Here is a 20,507-nt window from a genome sequence, read left to right as displayed (position 1 = left end):
CCTTCAAGATTCAACCATGTTGTAGTATAAATGAATTAGTATTAGAATTTCCTCCCTTTTTGAAGCTAATAATATTTCATTATATCTATATACCACATTTTGTTTATTCATCTTTTGGCTACTATAAAAAAATGTGGTTAATGCCACACAAATATAAGAAGCAAATTTACAATGATGAACTGATGGCTTTTTCTCCCTCTACCTGATGCCTGTCTGGGTAAATTGTTTGTTCTTTATGGATAGGCTGGGTGGATAGTATAGTCCACCAGGTGAGAATGACTGGCCTGTCTTTTAATAAATATGACAAAAAGTAGGTACTATTCTAGATGCTTTCAAGATTAATTTCAAAAGTGGTAGTATTAATTTCACTTTATTGAATCAGAACTCATGTCTAGGCTATGGATCAATCACACAGAAGTTATGTTTTATAAATCCTGGAGACAAAAGTCTCTGGATGTCTAGAATAAAATAAAGGACTCATGTTTTATAATTTAACTGTCAATTGCTGCTAGTGCAGAATTGTAAGCTTCAAAATCAACCTGTAAAAGTGCCTGGTCACATTGCTCTAGAAGCTGTAAACTAATTAGATTAAATCTAGAGACTATGTCAGAGTTCTTCTGTTTCTGCCTATGATACTTCCATGGGCCATTTAGCTCTACTTCTGCACATGGTCTTAGCTTTTTTGTATTACAGAACCTGAGCTATGAACTCACTTTCTTACTTTTTTTTCCATTTTTAATGAACGTTTATCTCTTGACCTCCAGGAAGGATATGCTTTCATTTTCACAATTTAGATAGTTGTTTTCATAAGGTTTCGGTTGTGTATTCCAGAATGCATTGCTCTTTGATCTTTTCACAGTTCTACCTACCTATCCTTACAATGTCAAAGAACTTTCCCCCGTGGTACATATTTCATTTTGATCATTTTGACACCTTTCCTTAAATTTTCACTTATAATACTAGACAACTGAAATGAACCTTGGCAACACCACTGAAGTGAAGCTTTGTTTAATTAAATTAAAGAAATTAAACTTTGTCTTGTTCTTTTTGGATTGTGTGTGTGTGCTTTAGAGGTATAGACTTGTTTTCAAATTAAGAATATAATGTGATGATACCATTTCATTGCATTTCATTGTATTTTCTTCTTAAAGGAAATCTTTGTTTTTTTCCTCTTTACAAAAGCAATGCAGTTTTGGACAGCTTACTGTCTAAAATGAGATGATAAAGTTTTAGAGCCAATTCTACAGGTGAAATATAATTTGTTCTTCTTAGCTTTTGACGTATATATCAAACTCTATAGACTGAGAGGCTAAGAGTGAGTAAACAAATCTTTCTTTCTAGATCTCCATCTGCTGGTGGATGTGGCCTGCAAACAGGAGCACTTTCCAAAGGAGGAAGAATTAAAAGAGTGAGGAATGAATGACACATGTGACATTGTGCACTAGCTGTAGCTGGAGGCAGACTAGTCTTGCACATGACACACTATTGGGATTTTTTTTCAGTTCTGTTAAGGAAAAAAAAAGTATTTTTTGTTGTTAATTGAGAATTTTGTTAATTGAGAATTGGGAATTTGGTATTTATTACAGCTGTTCAGTTCAGATTATTTACCTTGACAAACTACTAAACATCTTGCGGCCTTTTTTTTTTTTCCTTCCCAGACCCCTTCCAAATGAACAGTTCTGGCCTTCTGTTACAGTCAAGAAGCATCTAAAATTTGCTGCCTCTATGGTACTGGAGAATAATCTCTCTGTGTGTACTGATCTATCATCTTGCCATTCTCAAGCTGTAGTCAGCATAACTCCAGTAGGAAATTCAGTCTATCTGTTTCATAATACATTGTGAGCCTCTTAGAGACAATTGTGTAAGAAACAAAGGCATGTGAGGTGACCAAGATCACAGGTCTAAATGGGTCAGGAATTCCAGGGAAGAAATTCCGGGAAGAGCTAGTTTTCTAAGTGATTAGCCAGGAAATGCTCTTCCTTCCTAGCCCAGCATTCTGCTTCAAGAGCAAGGCATCCGGACTTGGACCATTCGTCACACTTAATAGCCCCGGATTCTTTTATATTAGTGGGAGTATTCTTATGTTTTCATACCTTTAATTTTAATGATACGTTGTCCTAAATGGTAAGGTTTTGTTACTGTATCACTTAAATGTCTTCTAGAGAAAAGTATTTAGCTTGTTTAATATAATTGTATTTATGAATGCTGGTAGATTTAAAAGTTTGAAAGCTTTATATTTTTATTAATGTTGCAGGATAGAAGGATAAAGGATGCATGTATATTTTTATGTTGAAGGGAAAGTGTACAATGTGTGAACAAAAACATTAATAAGAGATTTGACACAGTGTTTTCTTATTTTGGATTTTTACATTCAGGAAGTATAAATCCTCATCTATATAAGCTATTGTGTGCAAATTTGGGAGAAATTGATTAGTAGTCATTTAACAGAAGCAATAACAGATATTTTTAATAGTTTATATTTGGGTTAAGTTTCTGAGAGAATTTTGGATAGTGGGATAGAGCATAACATTTTTATCTTATCCCCTTTGTAGGAGTCTAAATTCAAGTAGTGGATTGTGGGCTGGCTTGGGGAAAGGTCTCTAGATGTCAGCTCCTGTGGTTGATCCCTCACTTGCTCATCTAATGACAGCTAGAAACTGTCTGATTTGAAGTCTTTTAAATCAATTAAAACTTTCTTATTGGCTTCTGCTTTAGTTTTCCTAATAAACACCGCAGAAACAAAAGGAAAGCTTAGGAATATGAAACTCATTAAAAAGAAACGGCACAAAATTATATGATATAAATACTATGCCAGCCATTGTGGGTATAACAACTTATTTCCTAAGTTGCACTGTGCCTTCTCAATGATGTCAAACCCAAGAAGTGTTACAAAGATAATAAGTTTTTTTTTTTTTAAAGGATGAGCTCTGTATTGGTCTGCACTGACTCAGTTTAGATAAAGAAGTAGGTTCAGAAAAGTGATTTCTTTGGTTTATCTGATTAGACTAATTGATGTCCATGTGATGGGCATTTATTCATCTTGATTAGCAAAGTTTAAAAGATGAACAGATTATCAACACTCCTACCTCTTTGGCCAACTATGCATCTTGGTAGAGTATGTGAAGAGGAGACTTTGCCTTTACCTGTCATGTTGAAAAGCTGATATACTATGTAGGCGATGCTTCTTCCCTTAATGTACCTTTCTTTGTATATGTTGAAAGAGACAATATCTTTTAAGTAACATGTGTCAAGCAGGAACCTTGGCATGGAGTGGTTTCAATGGTTTTAAGGTTTAATTAATGAAATATCTTTATCAGCTTTCCAAACTTTTTTTATATATGAATACAACAGGACTAAGGAGCTGGATCTCCTGCTATACTCATACCGGGTACCTATCAACTAAAGCTGTCATCACTGACTGGGCAAAATGGCAGAATAAAATAAAATCTTTGTTTGAATTAGCCAGTAGGGTCTAACACATACTAACAAGGTTCCTGACTAATACTTCCGGTATTTCAGCACCTTAAGCATGATCAATTTCAATCAGTCAACAATAAAGTGAGTGTTTCAACTAGACTTGTTGTCTTGCTTTTTTTTTTTTTAAGATTTATTTATTTATGCATACAGAACTGGGGTACAGGCCAGAGGTACAGGGGTGGTGAGAAGATTCACTAGAGAATCAAAGTGGGGAGCATAACAGGCAGATCAACGAAGTACACTGTTGAGGGGAGCAGCAGGTGAGACAGGAGAGGTCTGCTGCACTGAGTGGGTCACCTCCAGGGCAGGGATTAGGGCAGAGGTTCGAACTTCACTGAAGTACGTGGCTGTGGCTAGCTTGCAGTGCTGTGCTTCAACCCGCTGCATCACCTGGAAGGGTCCTGTCTTTGCTTGCTTTTATTGTTTAGTGATCAATAAAAGACTCGGTCATTATGACTATTAATTGCAGTAGCAAAGTTCAAAAGAGAATGTATTGGTTGTTTTTTGTTTTTTAAAGAACCTAAGAAAGTGTCCTAACTTTTTAAAAACTTACTCTTAAATAGGGGTTAAATCTTAAAATTTGTATTGAGGATGAGGACAATTCTTGGACATGTTTATAGAAACCTAGTTTTTTAGAAAAGTGTGAATGGTCTTCAGTAACTTCAGTCAGTCCAAATGTAAAAGTAACTCCTGAAGGATGGTCTGCCTTGTATCTAAGGTTAAGTGGTAGGTGAAATGTACCTTCATCACCATAGTGCTGGTATGACAGATCTGTAGAAGTGTTGTGGCACACACCCCTGAAGAATGACATTAAAGCTTTGAAGCCAGAGAACAACTTCTCTTACAATACTGATCTCCTAAATAAAGTGTACTGGTGAACGGGACTACAAAGGGATGTTTCTAGTTCTGAATGTTTAACTCTGAATATTTCAAAGTCCTCAGGTTCACGATACAGTTACTATCATTTCTGGATCTCAGACTTTCCTCAAGAGAGCAGCCACATTTATAACATTTTCCTTATTCCAACTAAACATATGCGTTAACTCTTAGGTTTGGATCTCTTAATTGCTTTGCAAGTTTCAAGCAGGAGTCAGTGAGGTACAGTCCATTTATAGGGTATGTTTTGTTTATTTTAAAGGTATTCTTGCATGTATGATGTATATAATAATGTATTTTGTACATTATGCTATACTGTTCTAAACCATTATGCTATACTATTCTGAATCATTAAAATTTAATAGTATGAACTTTATTCACATTGTTCTTTCGAAAGATTACTGACAGCAGAAAATGTCTGTCCACAGTCAAATATAACTTGATAGAATAAAAAATTTTAATTTTGGAAACATTAGAAATTTTTGCATTATTTCTAAAAACCAGGTTACTAGAAGTCATAGTCCTTAAATGTGGTAATTAGCCAAAAAATTAGTTTTGTTTCCACCTATGCTCTTCTTCATTAGGCATATATTTTACCTCTCTGTCTAGATTATGACATTGACTTACTTGCTACTTTATATTGAAAGCTTGGATCTGACTTATAATATTATTTCACCTCTAAAGATGTGAGAAGAAAAGAACAGATTCCAGACCTCTGACGTCAACTTAAGTCTAAAAGCTCATACAGGCCACTTCAGAAAAGAGCTACTGATTTCAATTAGTAAGAGCTGAAGAAAAGCCATGTATAAAATGGACAGGGTCCTTGCCAGGGTAGTGATAAGGCAGTAAGTACTACTGTACAGTATCACTTTATTCTTATTTATGCCATTTGTAAGACATTAAAACCCAGAAAGATTAGAAATCCCTTTGAATTTGTATTTGGCAAAACCTTGTGCCCATTCTTTTATCTTCCGGGTTTCCTTTTTTTTCTTTCTCTTTATTCCCTCCTATCACCATCTATATGGTCATGGATGCATAATCCATACCTTAGATTAGATACCTGAATGGCCCTGGTTTACATGTGATGGCTTGCTTACTTAATACCCAGAATGTATTGAGGGTTCATTTGGATGCATTTTGGTTGTGACTCGGTAGAGGGAGTAGAGGAGCTGAACAAGAAGAGGGAGCAATAGAACAAGTCTGGTTAAGTAAGTGTGCGCGCACCCAAGCCAGCCTGGAGGAGGAGGGGCGGGGTTGGGGGTGGCTGCCTCTGCTCCACCCTCACTTTGTGTCAGCAGGTAGAGAGCGTGATTGCAGTCCCGTGGAGGGAGTCAGAGCTAGAACACCAATTACAAACCACAGGCTTCCTCCTCTAGGGAGCTGATCTAGAATTGTCTTTCTGGAAAGGAAGCCCTCGAATCCTTCCGAACTTTCCAAGTCCATCCATGATTCAGAGATACTGTCTTCTCCCTCTGGGATTTTCTGTGTTCCTGGTAGTGAATTGTTGCTGATGTACTTGCTACTTTGCTTCTTTCCTCTTGCAAGATTTGATCATTTTATATGTTGTTCGGGGAGAAAAAGAACTTTTGTTAGAAAGGACATTTCAGAAATGATTTTGGATCCTCTATAAATGTTTTTAGAATTCTTGGGGACATTAGCTCTCACCCTGGACTTAAGTTTCTGCCTTTGACCTGCATGGATTATTTTTTCAGGCTGCGGAATTTCTCGGCACCTACCTACCTGCAGTGTGGGGCGCTTGGTTTGGTTGCAGAGTAAGAAGGTGGAAGAATGAGCTGTACTTGGTTAAGCAGTTGAAATCTTTTTGAGCAGGATTTATAAGAGCATAATTGAATTTGTTTCATCCCCGTGGATTCCAGTGGGCCCGACAGCACAACAGGTTTGCAGATTTCTTTTGAAATTCTTTTTTTTTCTCCCTCTGCCTCAGCAAAAGAAAAGAATCTATGTAACAGGTTCATGGTCAATTATTTGACTTCTCAGCATTTACTCTGGAGACTTTGTAAGATTTTTTTAACTTGTCCTCTAAACACAGCAGGCTTATGGTTGAAGTGCATTTATATTTATTTAAGGTTGTGCATTTAAAAAAATCTTAGAATAAGATTTTGTATGTACAAAGGCCCAAATTCTCAAGTGTGCCTAGAATTAGCACAGATCTACTCAGACTTATTTTTACTTTTCCAGGAGCCTGTAGACTAATCACCTCTTTACTCCCCCTCTCTCTTATTCCCCATACACTCAAGGAATTTAGAAATGTGTTAGGAATAGTCCTTTGTTTTACTTATGAACCTAGAAAATTACAAATTGTAGGACCTGAATAATAGTTTCCAAAGCATCTCATGGGAAATGAAAGTGCTTGGCATTTGTTAATGGGAAACTAAAAGTTGAAATTCCTGAGACAGAAAGGAAAACAGAGATAGAAATAGCAATTTTAACTGGGAAAAATAACTGGAAAGCTAACCTTTTCAAGTATCCTTCTAAATATGAAAGTTAGGACAGGTTTGTGGTGCTCAGCATTATCCTGTAATATGTGAATATATAAATTGGCACCTAATGTACTGACAGATTTTGGTAGAACATTTTTAAAAGTATATTTACGTTCATAATAAGTATTATAAATTAATTATAAATAAACCTAGAACTTTGGTTATACTAAAATACAGTTGAATGTGGAAACTTTTATAAATACATGTCATAGCATCTTTGCACATCTTTCAAGGTGTGGCATGAAATATCATTCCCCCTTCTCCTCCATTAAAAAAATTCTGTGATTTGTAGTTTGTTTGTTTTTTTTATCATTGACAGATTTTGTGATTTAGAAAGGAACCCCTCTTTTATGTTCCTGAATTGGAGTTTCTCACTCTCACATTGATACATGGCCTTAGTCATTTACTTTGCCTTGTTTTGTTCATTAACGTTGGGTTTAGTGGCTCGGCAACTTGATGCATATGGAAGACCAGCACCAAGTGATCTGACATAATTCAAATTCAGGATGTGACATTCAACCTCCAGCACAGTTGGAAATTCCCAAGAGAAGTGGTGGTATCTTTACTAATCATAGTGAAGATGGAAGAAAATGACATACCTGCAGCTGAAGTGGGCTGAAAATACCCTCTTCCCTTGCCAGAGCAGGAATGCCACCTGTTTCAGGGAATATACTTTAGAGACAGGAAGGGCCACGGCTACGATTGGCATTCCGAAACTGAAGCATAAATTTTCTTTGCCTCCACTTGTCTGGATCTGAGAAACCTGCGTTTGGTATTAGCCAGTAGTGGACGCAGTAATGTATGGCCGAAGTGCGTTGCTGCAGCTGGTAGCATGAGTGGTGGCCACCAGCTGCAGCTGGCTGCCCTCTGGCCCTGGCTGCTGATGGCTACCCTGCAGGCAGGCTTTGGACACACGGGACTGGTACTGGCAGCAGCGGTGGAGTCTGAAAGATCAGCAGAACAGAAAGCGATTATCAGAGTGATTCCCTTGAAGATGGACCCCACAGGAAAACTGAATCTCACTTTGGAAGGTGTGTTTGCTGGTGTTGCTGAAATAACTCCAGCAGAAGGAAAATTAATGCAGGTAAGGATAACTTTGTAATACTTCACTTTCCATCTGTTTGACATATACCTTTCTGCTTTTGTCTCCCAAACCAAGTACCAAACAAGGGCTTTTGCTGTTAGTTTTCTGCTTGTTCCATCCTTTGAGGAATTTGCCTTATTAGCAGTCTAAAACCAATTATTATATTCAAAAAAGAAGCATAAATCCTCATATTTTAGAAAATCATTGATTTTTAAATTCTGGTATTATGTTGCTCTCTCTATATAAGTATACACATATGTAAAGATTTCTTTGTAGGTAATATACTCTGGATACTATTTTTTGATAGATATATATATGTGGGCTTGTTTTTAATTGACCTGAGGATTGTATTTTAAATCCTGTTTAAATCTGAATAGACTATCTAGGAGGTTGGATTTTAATGGTCAGCAGCACCTGAAATTCTAGAATGCCTTTGGAGCATATTTGATCACACTGTCACTTTGAAAATTCAATCGAGCTTGTGTGCTATGGCTGGCTTTATACCACGTGTGGCACCCTATTGCTAATCCCAAAATGGAGAGGACTGGATTACAAAATGGACACAAAAGTGTGAACTTGCCTTCTGATCATTTTGGTCTTGTCTACACATAATTTTATTATTTTCAGCAATTTTTAATGTGACATCTTTTTTTTTTAAATTGATCCACACACTTTTTCAGATACACTTTCTTAGACTTAAAAGTTGTGACTTTTACCTGTAAGTCCCTCAGAGCCTACTCTTTACATGCTGAATTTATGAACTGACTGGGGTCATGACATTTTACAGATGAATTGCTCATTCCCCCTGTGAAGATAGAGCTTGAAGGGCTGTATCTTTTTAATGTGGCATTCTAGTGCCTTCTTCCATAAATTTATGTTGCTTGTTGATTAAAATTCATTTCAAAGGAGGGCACTTTTGGATATAACTCTGATATGGGTTAAAATGCTATTAAATATGGTTTATCTCACATCCAACTTTAGTTTTTTATTTTGTGGTATAAACAGAACCAAAATATATGAATTTAAATTTCTGCATCTCGAGAAAAAGCTAAGAAAATTTGGACAAATTATAGAACTCTTTTCCAAATGTGAGTCTTTACTTATGTGATTCTGACTCTTTTTACATATGTGATTCTTGATTATTAGTTCTTAGGCATTATCTGGAAGTTGGGGTAAAGTGAACTAGAAGAAGAATTGGGTGAAATCGAAGGCTCTGCTATTTAGGAAAATGAACAGGCAAGAATGATGTATCTGAAAAAATGACATAAGAATTTTTGGATAAGAGTCTATTCACTTAACTTGAACTCTAGGATGGAATTTAAAAATTGAAATCATAAGGCATTTTTAATACAAATGGAAAGGAAACTTCCTTCCTGGCCTTGCCTGGCTAATACCCCGAAGCATGAGGTACGTGCTCCATTTTAATTTTCTACTCCAAATATACTACAGAGCCACAGTTTGATATCTACGTTTTGGGGAACTCTACTAAGTTTATCAATGTCCTGTGGCAGCAAGTTCAATAGGCGAGTTATATGTGGCGTAAAACGGTGTTCTCTCTCTGACTTTTGTGGTCTTCTGCTATCATAAAGCTCAACGTAAAGCTTCTGTGTATTCACAAAGAGAAAGACATATGACAAGCACTTGCTGACATTCTCTTTGCCATTGCTTATTTTGTCAATCTTTATCATATTTCCTACTTTTCACTCTGGTAAGTCTTGCTATTTTTTCCCCCTTAACTATTAACTTCAAGCCTAGCAGTATACTTTTAAGATTTTTTTCTTTGTGAAGCGGAAATGTCATTGGATCTATTATTTAGCAAGATCTTCTAGGATTTACAGTAGATAGGTTGCATCGCTGGCAATTTTCACTCTTCACCTTTTCTGTCCAAATAAGATTTTCCTAGGTTATTGAACTTGTGCAGTGCTGGAGACTTTCAGCATGGGTATTGGTTTGTTGTCCATTAAATCTGTATTCCATAAGTTAGCTGAATTTTCTTAATAGAGAACATTTCTTAGGGGAGACTTTACTTATAAAAAACATAAAGAAACTTTAGAGTGGTATGCATTAGCTCTTCTATCCACTATTTGATTAATTCTCCCAAAGGATTCTAGCATGGTAGGAGACACCAGGCTTACACTTCTAGAATCCATGCTGCTTGTTCCTTCAATTTACACTGCAGCTCAGATTTACTCAACTGTGGGCAACCACACCTTCATTTACCTGAAATTCGCTTTCAAGCTCCTACAGTAGTGCTTTGCTACACTTTAGCGTTATTGGTGGATAGCTGTACCCTGGTGGCACAAATCTGAAGGCTCTCTGCTCTTTTGGTTTTGAGAAATAATACACCTTCCTACCAATGAAGTATTCTAGCTGCCTGTTAAGTTTGACTGTCTCCAAAGATGGCATCAGATCTTTATAAAACTGGGAATTGTAAAAGTATGGGAACGATGATTTAGGAAAACGATAAAAACCTTGTGGCTTCATGAATTCCCAGAGAGTTTCGGGAAATCTGAGTTATCTTTACATTTTGCTGAATTAATTCAGGATATGTCTAATTTCATAAGGATCAAATGAGTTGGGTTTTCATTTGTATCACAATTTTAATTTTCCTTACACAAAAGAGAGGCATCCTTTGCCAGTGTGCTTTCAATTTGCTTAATAACAATAAGAAAATAGGTCATAGAGTTGTCTCCAAAATGTTTGCTTGTCTCCACTCCATCTGATGGCCTCTGTGCACTACAGGGCACTGAATGCCAGGCCTGTATAAATTTTTGTTCTGATTTTTATTCCTCCCTCTTTCTGCTTAGGCTTCTCTTTACTGACAGTAATATCCATTTTATAAGGTTTGTTCAGAGTTTTAAATTGTAATACTCTTATTGTAATTGTAATACTAGAAGAAATTAAAAAAATAGAAGAGGAAATGCTGCCTTAGCTGTTTTCCCTCCATTTCTCAAACCCTCTCTTTTCCATTTCAAAACTCTCCATCTCAGTCCTACCAAATTATATTGCTTTCCTTTCTGTCTGCCCAGGAAGTGCTCCTTTCCATTATCATATCATTTCAAATTCCCTTGCAAGTTTGCCATTATCTTAAAAGAGTCTACTTCTTAGCTTTCCCCTGTTTGCCAAAATCTTTGTCTCTTCTCCTATGATTTCCTTATATATCTCTTACCTCCACTTTGTTTTCCACTTAATTAATATATTTAGGATAACTTCCACTGGTACTGTGATGAACATTTCCCTAACTAGTCAGGAAAAATCCATGATTTAAAAAAAAATTGTAATTATATGTAATGATGGATGTTATTATGGTAATCACTTTTATATATGTGAATATATATATATGTGTGTGTATATATCATATTCTATACTTAAAATGAATACAATGTTATAGCAGCTGTTTCTCAACTTTAAAAATTTGGAAAATGGGAGACCCAATAAGAAAATCCACATCAAGGAAACTTTTTTAGATCTCCTAATTATGTGGCTGTGATTGATAAAGAGGACTAAATAATAGTGATTATAACTTATTACTTATACTTTTTCATTTCAATATTTTCCTTTCCTGCTGGTCTATATCATCGTCATAAGTGGAAAATGTTCTAGAACTGCTGCATGGTCTAATTGTCCAATTCTGTGGTTTATTTATCAATCCCTCATCAATGGTTGTTTCTGTTAGTTCTAGTAATATTGTTGTTACCACTTCTAAAAATTATTACAGTGCTGTTTTCTTTCTTAATTCTAGTTTCTTATTTGTAAATGTTGCTTAGGAGAGAACGCAAATCAATCTTCTTTCCATGCACAAATCAATCTTCTCTTTCTTCCCAGAGCAAAAGTGCAAGAGAATCTTAGTGTAGCGCAAGAAAAGTTGCCAGTCTTTTAACTATCACACTCGGCTGCTCATCCTGTTGTCCTGGAGTTCCTTAGGTTCCAGGATGAAGTTATGATCATGATTAGAATGAACTAACTGCCTGAGGCTTTAGACCTATAGTGGGAGTGACAGTAGTTCAGTACTTGGCCAGTAGCAGCGAACTCCTCCTGGACAAATTCCCCCTTGCACAATGTCTCTGCATGCCTTTTAATTTGCCTATTAGTCAATACATAGTTATCCCATCTTTACATTTTTACTTTATTTGTTGTGAGGGCCTGGAATGAATTATTTGTGTATGGAGAGAAACTTTTTAACTGTTGGTCAAATCTAGAGAGAAGATGCAAAGCCCAGCCTTTTCCAGCTCTAAAAAATTCTATCCATCAAAGAATGCCACCAATAAATAGGACACCAATGTAGGCTTTGTGTGAATGATTATTTCCAGCATAGAAATAATTCTGAGATGGATTCAGAATATACAATAATCTGCTAACTTCTGATGATCTCTGTATTACTTCTGTTTCCCTCACTTATAGATTTGTGTTTCATTTACAAAGTTATTTGTAAATCAGAATGCTTGTTTAAGCAATATTTCAATGTATTTACCTTCACTTTTTAAAAAAATTTATGCATACAGAACTGGGGTATAGGCCAGAGGTGCAGGGGTGGTGAGAGGATTCAGCAGAGACAGAGTGGGGAGCAGAGCAGGCTGACTGACAAACTACACTGCTAAGGGGAGCAGCGGGCGGGTCAGGAGAGGTCTGCCACGCCTGTGGGTCACTTCTGGGACAGGTGGGGATCGAACTCATGGGGAAGTGGCTTTAGCCCCTTAGTGCTGTGCTTTAACCCGCTGAGCCACCAGGGAGGGCCCCCTGTCTTCACTTTTTAACAGTTATCTTTATAGTAAGCTATCTAATGCAGGAACCTGACCTAAACCTTTAAATGGCATGCATTTAATTATCATTCCTCAAGTTGGAGTTACGTAGAAGCAGAGATTTCAAAAATTTTGTGATTTTGCTTTGAGGCCAGCATTTAAAAGACGTACAAATATTCAAAGTACAGTCAACTCTCAGTCAAATCTGTGTTAATAGAGGTACAAAAATATATAATTAATTTATAATTAACTTTGGCATATAGTCAGAAGTACGTCACCAGACATAATTCCTCTATGCGCGTCATCTGTCTTAGGCACTTGCCTCCTGCAGTTCCAGCTCAGAGCCTCCTTGGCTTGGCTTTGCTAGAAGCCTGGCACCCAGAGAAGAGAAGAAGCTGCAAAGTATTTTTAATTAAATTTTTTTCAAGTTAAGACAGTATTTTATAAGCATTCATCAAACATTTATTTGTATATACAGTAGATCTGAACTTCATGTGGAAATCCAGCAAAAATTGTGTAAGTTCAAATGCATAAATCTCTGTGGTTACTGGGATGTAATTATGAGCTGACTGTTGCCCCAATTGGCCTCTTTAGTGTTCATTTAGCTGATTCTGGGCATTGACATTTCCTTGGTTTTTGTAGTGAAGTGTGCGTTAGGGGGCTGGGGGAAGGAATTCTCTTTATTGAAGAATTAGCCATAGTTTACTTTTAACACAGTATAAAATCTATTCCTGAGGCATTTTTTTTGATAAGCTTTTATACTTTATTTACTGAGAAGTGTTTATCAGAACATTTTTGCTTCCTCTCTTCATGCCCCCCCCCCCAAATTGCTAAGTACTATGGAGGAAAAAGGTGTCACAGATGAGCATTGTATTATTATAAATACCCTGTCAGGAACCAAAATTGGTGGTAGCAGGGTATTGTCAGTGTGCTCATGGTGTTCCATGGAATTTGTATAGTAATTTCTTCCATGAAACTTAACTATTGCACAAATATCTACAACACAGATAAGAATAGAAAATATTACTCCATTTTACAAAAAAGGAAACAGAGAAAGTGAATTAACCAAGCCAGAAGTTGTGTAGATGGGCTCAGGCTGCTTTGCAGTAAATGAATAAGCTATCCATAAGGTATCCATAGATATGGCTTTTCTCAGGGATAAGTTGAACTGAATGGAAATCCTAAAAAGCTAAAATGATGTCTTTTACTAAGAGGACTTCTTTGTAGACCTGTATTGTGCAATGTAATAGTTGAGTCAGAAAACTATTGGTGAAACATTTTGCCTCAAAAATTCCAATGAGCTAATACTCAGACCTGCATTCTTTGATCTTTTGAAAGTAATTATTAGAATAAAAGTTATTACAATGATCGTAAGGCCCTCAGGTTCTGGCCTGGCACTCCCACTTTTTTTTTTAATGTAATTTATTCATTTTTATATATTTTACATCATTGTTCATTTTAGTAACAGTGTTTGCTTTCTCAAGTGTAGTCCCTATAGAATTCCCACCACCAATTCACCCCCATACTCTATACCATCTCCATAGTCCCTTGTGTTCTTCCCATCCCTGTTTTGATCCCTTTCCCTCCCCCTGGCCTGTAGAATGTCTCTGCTTTATAGTTGCCTGTTAATTTTGGCTTTGTAATTTTCCCCCTGACCCCTTATTTGGTTCCCCTGTATTCTTCTTATAACTGAAACCATTTGATATTTTTCTTTTTCCTTCTTCTTTTTTAAGATCTGTCTAATTTATGCATACAAGAACTGGGGTATGCCAGAGGTGCAGAAGTTTGAGAGGAGCAAAGACAGAATGGGAAACAGAACAGGCAGAATGACTGAAATACACTGCTGAGGGGAATAGCGGGCGAGACAGAAGAGGTCTACTGCACCACGTGGGTCACCTCCCTGGGCTGGGATTCAACTCATGCTACAGTGGCTGGCCGTAGCTTGATAGTGCTGAGACGTTAATACCTGTGCCACCAGGGAGGCCCCCTGTTTTTCCTTTTGACTTATTTAACTGAGCATAATCCCTTCTAGCTCAATCCATGTTGCTGCAAATGGCATGAGTTTATCTTTTTGATTGCTGAATAGTATTCCACTATATATACGTACCACATCTTGATACAGTCATCTATCTTTGGGCATTTGGGTTGTTTCTTCATCTTACCTATTATAAATAGTGCTGCAATAAGATTGGGATGGTACTCCCACTTTTTACCATCTCCCTGACACGTTCTACTTTAGTCCCTTTGGCCTTCTTCTTGTGCTTCAATTACACCAGCTATGCTTCTACCTCCTGGCCTTCCCACTTGCTAGTCCCACTTACATCTCAAGTGTTTTCTTAGTCTCTCAGATGTCACCACACATATCAGATATACCCTCTCCATGAAACCTTCGGAGGCTATCCTATTCATTGGACTCTTCCTATTACCTCAGGTGCTCTGACTGTCCTTACTTGCTTTTGCATTTTCCATATGTATCTATTGCCAGTGACCTAATGTAATATCTTACTTTCATAACTGTCTGCCTCTCCTCACTAAGATATAAACTGTGGAAGCAAGGGTTTTTGTCACTGTAAGGAATAGTGACTTTAGTGTACTTACAGTGCCTTATACAAAGTAGGTACTCAGTAAACATTTACGGAATGAGTATAAGAACACTGTGCTAGTGCTGAATAGCTCTGATAGCTGGGAGATAACTCTAGGATGAAACATATTCATCTGGTTTTTATATAGCATGCTGTCTTCCTTTACCCCTCTGACTTAACTAACAGCATAGTGCCGCCATGATTGTTACTGCCCAATTGTAAACATGGCTATAATCAATATATTGGACATGTTCACTTATTCAGCATTTAACACAGCACTTATTAGTTTGATAGCTCAACCTTGCCTTTCAGAAATTCTGATTTCCCAAGGAAGATTTACTGGAGTACTGACTTTAAAGCTGTGATTATATTAGCATATATCTAAAGGCCCTCACCTTCTTAGTCTTTAAACTTGTTATTGCCAATTCTGCTACTGAGAATACCCTAACATGGTGCTTTTTAACCTTTTAGTTTTCCCCTTGGTATTACAGGTTCCTTTGAGAATATGATGAAATTTATAGATCATGTGTAACTTAACATATAAGTTAAGAGACAAATGTAGGGATCTGTGGGCTCCAGATTAAAAACAACTATCCATTACTTAAGTAATAAAAGAAATATTAAAACTAATTTACCCTCGGTTTTGAAAGTATTTTTAAGCATTGCTTAATGTTAAACATATAATAATATACTGGTGCAATAAGAAGGCTGACCTAAGATGACCTTTGATGTAAAAATTGGTATCTGAGGAAAATGTGCTGTTTAGTAAAGTCCTTTGCCAATAGTAAATGAAACTGCATCAACTCAAGAAATTTTCATTACTATTCATCTTTCTGGTTTCACTGAAAGGTCAATAAAAATGAAGGATAGTTTACTAATTTGTTTTGAGTAGAACAATTGTGGCTTTTTGTCTTTTTGGTGCTAAATTCAGAGAACAAAAGTGTAAAACTAACTTTGGTTAAAAAAAAAAAAAAGAAAAAACTAACTTTGGTAACTTCCCCCTCTCATTTCCCTTTCAAAGCCCCAGTGCTTTCCTTAAAGGTGGATCCCTTGGGCCCTTAAATTTCTATTGACTGTAGTAGAAAACTTTGTGTCATTTTTAAAATATTAAGTTTTATTGTTGCTTCCTTGCTTACTTGTTTTTAAATAACATATAACCTACTTTACATACTCTTTTTTTTTTTTTAAGATTTATTTATTTATTTATACAGAACTGGGGTACAGGCCAGAGATGCAGAGGGTGAGAGGATTCACCAGGGACAAAGTGGGGAGCAGAACAGGCAGATCGAGGAAGTACACTGCTGAGGGGAGCAGCAGGCGGGTCTGGAGAGGTCTGCTGTGCCATGTGGATTGCCTCCAGGGCTGGGATCGAACTCATGAGGAAGTGGCTTCAGCTTCTTAGTGCTGTGCTTTAACCCGCTGATGCAGGAGGGCCCTACATACTCTATTTTTACAAGGTTCTAACATTACAGTCCATGGATAGATTTTGATACTTTTTTAGTATATTAGAATTTGTGTTTAGCAAATTCAGACACACCAAGATCATCAAAATGATTAGGTTTTTAAACATTTAAACACAAATTTCAGATTTTTCCTGGAGAATAGGAAATTAGATTATTAGGGAATTTGGTCCCTGAATCTGAACCAGCAATTGCTTAAGATGCCATTCATTGTTACTTTTTTTTTTTTTTGGTATTATATGTATATTCTTCTTGTTTTTAAAATTTAGAATACTTCTGTTACCAGGGACATTAACCATGCATAATGCAGCTGTAATTTTTTTTTTTAAGATTTATTTTTTATTTGTACATACAGAACTGGGGTATAGGCCAGAGGCTCAGGGGTGGTGAGAAGCTTCACCAGAGACAGAGTGGGGAGCAGAACAGGCAGATCTACGAAGTACACTGCTGAGGGGAGCAGCGGGCGGGCCAGGAGAGGTCTGCCACACCATGTGGTCACCTCCAGGGCAGGCGGGAATTGAACTCATGTGGAAGTGGCTTTAGCTTCTCAGTGCAGTGCTTTAACCTGCTGCGCCACCAGGGAGGGCCAATACAGCTGTAATTTTGAATAACATTCAGTGATCATGTACCTATCGATTTTTTGCATGCTGATATTTCAGAAGGGTACTATTTACTGTACACATATAAGTATATGATAATTGAGAAATGCTGTTACTATTATTTCTGTAGAATAATTTGGATGAGATGGAAAGCCTTATGCTTTATGTCTACTAATTTTGCCCTTTCCTAAAAAATAAACAGATCTACATTCTTTTTTACTCTACACTATCTTTAATGTCTTGTGAATTATCCACCCATTTTAAAAAAGAAAAGAACAAAACATCCCAAAATTTTATATGATTTCATGTTCTTTCATTTTTATAGCTTTTGTTAGACTTATACTGGTTATTTGACTATAAAATTCTGTGGCCAATTTTTTTTTTTAGACTTTGTGAAGAACTTATTTGCTTTATATTAGAAGTAAGTTTTAGTTCCATTTTCCACCTATAGTAAAATACAGTTTGTGTATGATGACCGAGGTAGGGTAATCCATTTGTAAAATAGTACCATCAAGTTTCAAACTAGAAAAAATATCTAATTCAGTTTTTTCATTTTACAGATGAAGAAATGGATCCAGGGAGATTAGTGGTTTGCCAAAGAGTTGCCAATCTGTTACCATATCTTACTGGCTGACATTTTTAGCAAACCTTATTTATTTATTTAAACTTTTTTTGGTCATTATAGAGAGATTAAAAAGCAGATGTTGGCAGAGATTTTCCCCTGAACATTCCATTAAGAAAATATTATTGACTGCCGCAGGGTCTCTTTCTTCTTTGATCCCTCATCAACTAGAAGGCATACTTTAAAATGAGTGAATAAACAAAAAATACCGTGCTGCAACTTGGTATTACTTCATGTGGTGTGTATGTCATCTGTCCTGCCCTGGAACCCTTGCACACCAAGTGGTCTGTGTGGATCATCTCCTCAAAGCAACAGAGGCTCTTTATGAAGACTAAGAATCTTACCAAGATTGGGGCTGTACTGGAGTCTCTTGATGTCTTAAATGTGGCCCCTACTGTGTGCCAAATGCTGTGACAGATCCTTTAAGAATACAAAGAACAGCACTGCAGCCTAGTCCAATGCAAGAGCTACAACTGCAATAGAAGTAGGCAGTTTGTGATGAACGCCAAATGAGGGGTGCAGGCATAAATGCCATTAGAGCGCCAGTTTTTACTTCTGAGGAATCAGTCTTAACTTCCCCTGTAAGTGAAGAATTTTTTTAAAAAGGAAAACCATACACCTTTAACTAGGCCATGTCAGGCAGCTTGAAGCTAGAGGACGTCTGCTATCCCAGCAGTCATACTTCCTAGTTTTCACTGTTAATAATCAAATATAGGTTATAATACTGCCTGTATTTAGGTGTATTCCTGTATGTGTAATTCTCACCTCTAACATTTACTTTAATCCAAATAACTACTTTTTGAAATACAGGAAATTCCTGTTAAATTGTAGTAAAATAAAAACAGAATATTTAGCTTTAAATAATTCAACATATTTTGTGTTCTGTTTGAATCAATAATTTCACTGGTTTTAATTATTCACAAACTGCATAAAGGAAAATCTAAACATTTAGACAATGTAGAAGGTGAAAGTATGTGAAGATCTCCTCTATTCAGCAAAATATACTTCTAATACCAACAGTTTTTTTTTTTTTTTAAGATTTATTTATTCATGCAGACAAGAACTGGGGTACAGGCCAGAGGTACAGGAGGTAAAAGGATTCACTAGAGACAGTGGGGAGTAGAATAGGCAGATGGAGTGAAATACACTGCTGAGGGGTGAGACAGGTGAGATGAGAGGTCTGCTGTGCCATGTGGGTCAGCTCCCTGGGCGGGGATTGAACTCATGCTGCAGTGGCTGCGCACAGCTTCATAGTGTTGCACTTTAACCTGTTGCCCCACTGGGAGGGCTCCCCCAAATTTTTTAATTGACTTTACTCATAAGTATCTGTTATTCATTTTCTAAAGTATGTTGATTTAGTGTAATATGAGGGACATAGTAATCAACTCAACAAGAATTTATATATCTGCAATGGGAATGTTAGGTTATTACTTTCTCTAAGCTTAGTGAACTGTAGGCACTACATCATACATTTTTATTATCAATAGAGTATTTGTAACTTAGCTGACCCTGTTTGGGTTGATGAAAACTCCTTAGGTGCTTTATGACCACTGAAAAATTAAAAGCAAGTCTTTTAACCTCATCCATTGGGATAGGGTTGTTGAGATAAGTAAGTCATCTTTTACCTTTCCCACTCCAAGCTCTTAGTTATGCTTATTATATAAAGAGACTTACTATGGGGGCCTAACTGGTGGTGCAAGGGATTAAAGCACAGCACTGTGAAGCTATCTGCAGCCATGGTAGCACAAGTTCGATCCCCGGCCAGGGAGCTGACCCACATGGGTCTTGCCTGCTGCTCCCCTTAGAAGTATATTTCAGTGATCTGTCTGTTCAGCTCCCCACTCTGTCTCTGGTGAATCCTCTCACCCCCACATCTCTGGCTTATGCAAAAGTAAATAAATCTTTTTTAAAAAATAAATAGATTTACTATGCTAAAGGAATTTATAACATTTATTTTCCCTGAGATAAAATTTGTTAGCAGGTACCAAAAATCTGATCAAATTACTTAAAGTCACGTGTGACAAAGCTAAACATTAATCTCAGTTGTGTGGGTTTTTTTTTTTTAACATTTATTTATTTACATATACAGAGGTGCAGGGGTGAGAGGATTCACGGGAAACAGAGTGGAGAGCAGAACAGGCAAGATTGACTGAAATACACTGCTGAGGGGATAGTGGGCGAGACAGGAGAGGTCTGCTGCGCCATGTGGGTCAGCTCCCTGGCCGGGGATTGAACTATGCTGTGGTGGCTGTGGACAGCTTCATAGTGCTGCGCTTTACCCATTGCGCCACCAGGGAGGGGCCTCAGTTGTACTTCTAATCCTCAATTTCTCTCAAAAGGAAACTTTTCTTTGGAGTTTTATATTTTAAAATATCTATAGTAGATTGAGGACCCTTATTCTAAATCCTTAATCAAGACTGTCCCAGGGACCAAGCCATACTGACTTAAATCATAAACCTACATCTAAATAAGTGAATCGGAACCTTTGCCAAGCTGTGGAAGAACCCAAGATAACCTGGAGCCAGTTTGGGCCATCATAGTGTAGGGAGGGATGATTTTCAAATACT

General features: G+C 36.9%; 2 protein-coding genes across 3 annotated transcripts in view; both read left to right on the top strand.

Annotated features, from left to right (window-relative positions):
• The window catches only part of HSF5 (heat shock transcription factor family member 5), a 35,818-nt gene extending 34,406 nt beyond the window's left edge, over positions 1-1,412 (top strand). The window contains exon 7 of the mRNA XM_004684421.1: positions 1,342-1,412. Coding sequence (XP_004684478.1) covers positions 1,342-1,412 — 71 coding nt within the window. The remainder of the gene's footprint in view (positions 1-1,341) is intronic.
• Positions 1,413-5,911: 4,499 nt separating this feature from the next.
• Positions 5,912-20,507, top strand: part of RNF43 (ring finger protein 43) — a 61,173-nt gene continuing 46,577 nt past the window's right edge. Inside the window, exons 1-2 of one of the 2 annotated variants that reach the window (XM_004684419.1) lie at positions 5,912-6,250; positions 7,296-7,938. In XM_004684419.1, the coding sequence (XP_004684476.1) occupies positions 7,687-7,938 (252 nt within the window). In that variant the 5' untranslated portion in view covers positions 5,912-6,250; positions 7,296-7,686. Of the gene's footprint in view, positions 6,251-7,295; positions 7,939-20,507 lie in introns of those variants that run through there. The other variant, XM_004684420.2, reaches the window with a different exon arrangement.

Source organism: Condylura cristata, unplaced genomic scaffold (genome assembly GCF_000260355.1).
Source record: "Condylura cristata isolate star-nosed mole 26May11 unplaced genomic scaffold, ConCri1.0 scaffold00017, whole genome shotgun sequence".
Taxonomy (NCBI): domain Eukaryota; kingdom Metazoa; phylum Chordata; class Mammalia; order Eulipotyphla; family Talpidae; genus Condylura; species Condylura cristata.
Note: the sequence above shows the minus strand (reverse complement) of the source record. Positions and strands in the feature narration are given on the sequence as shown.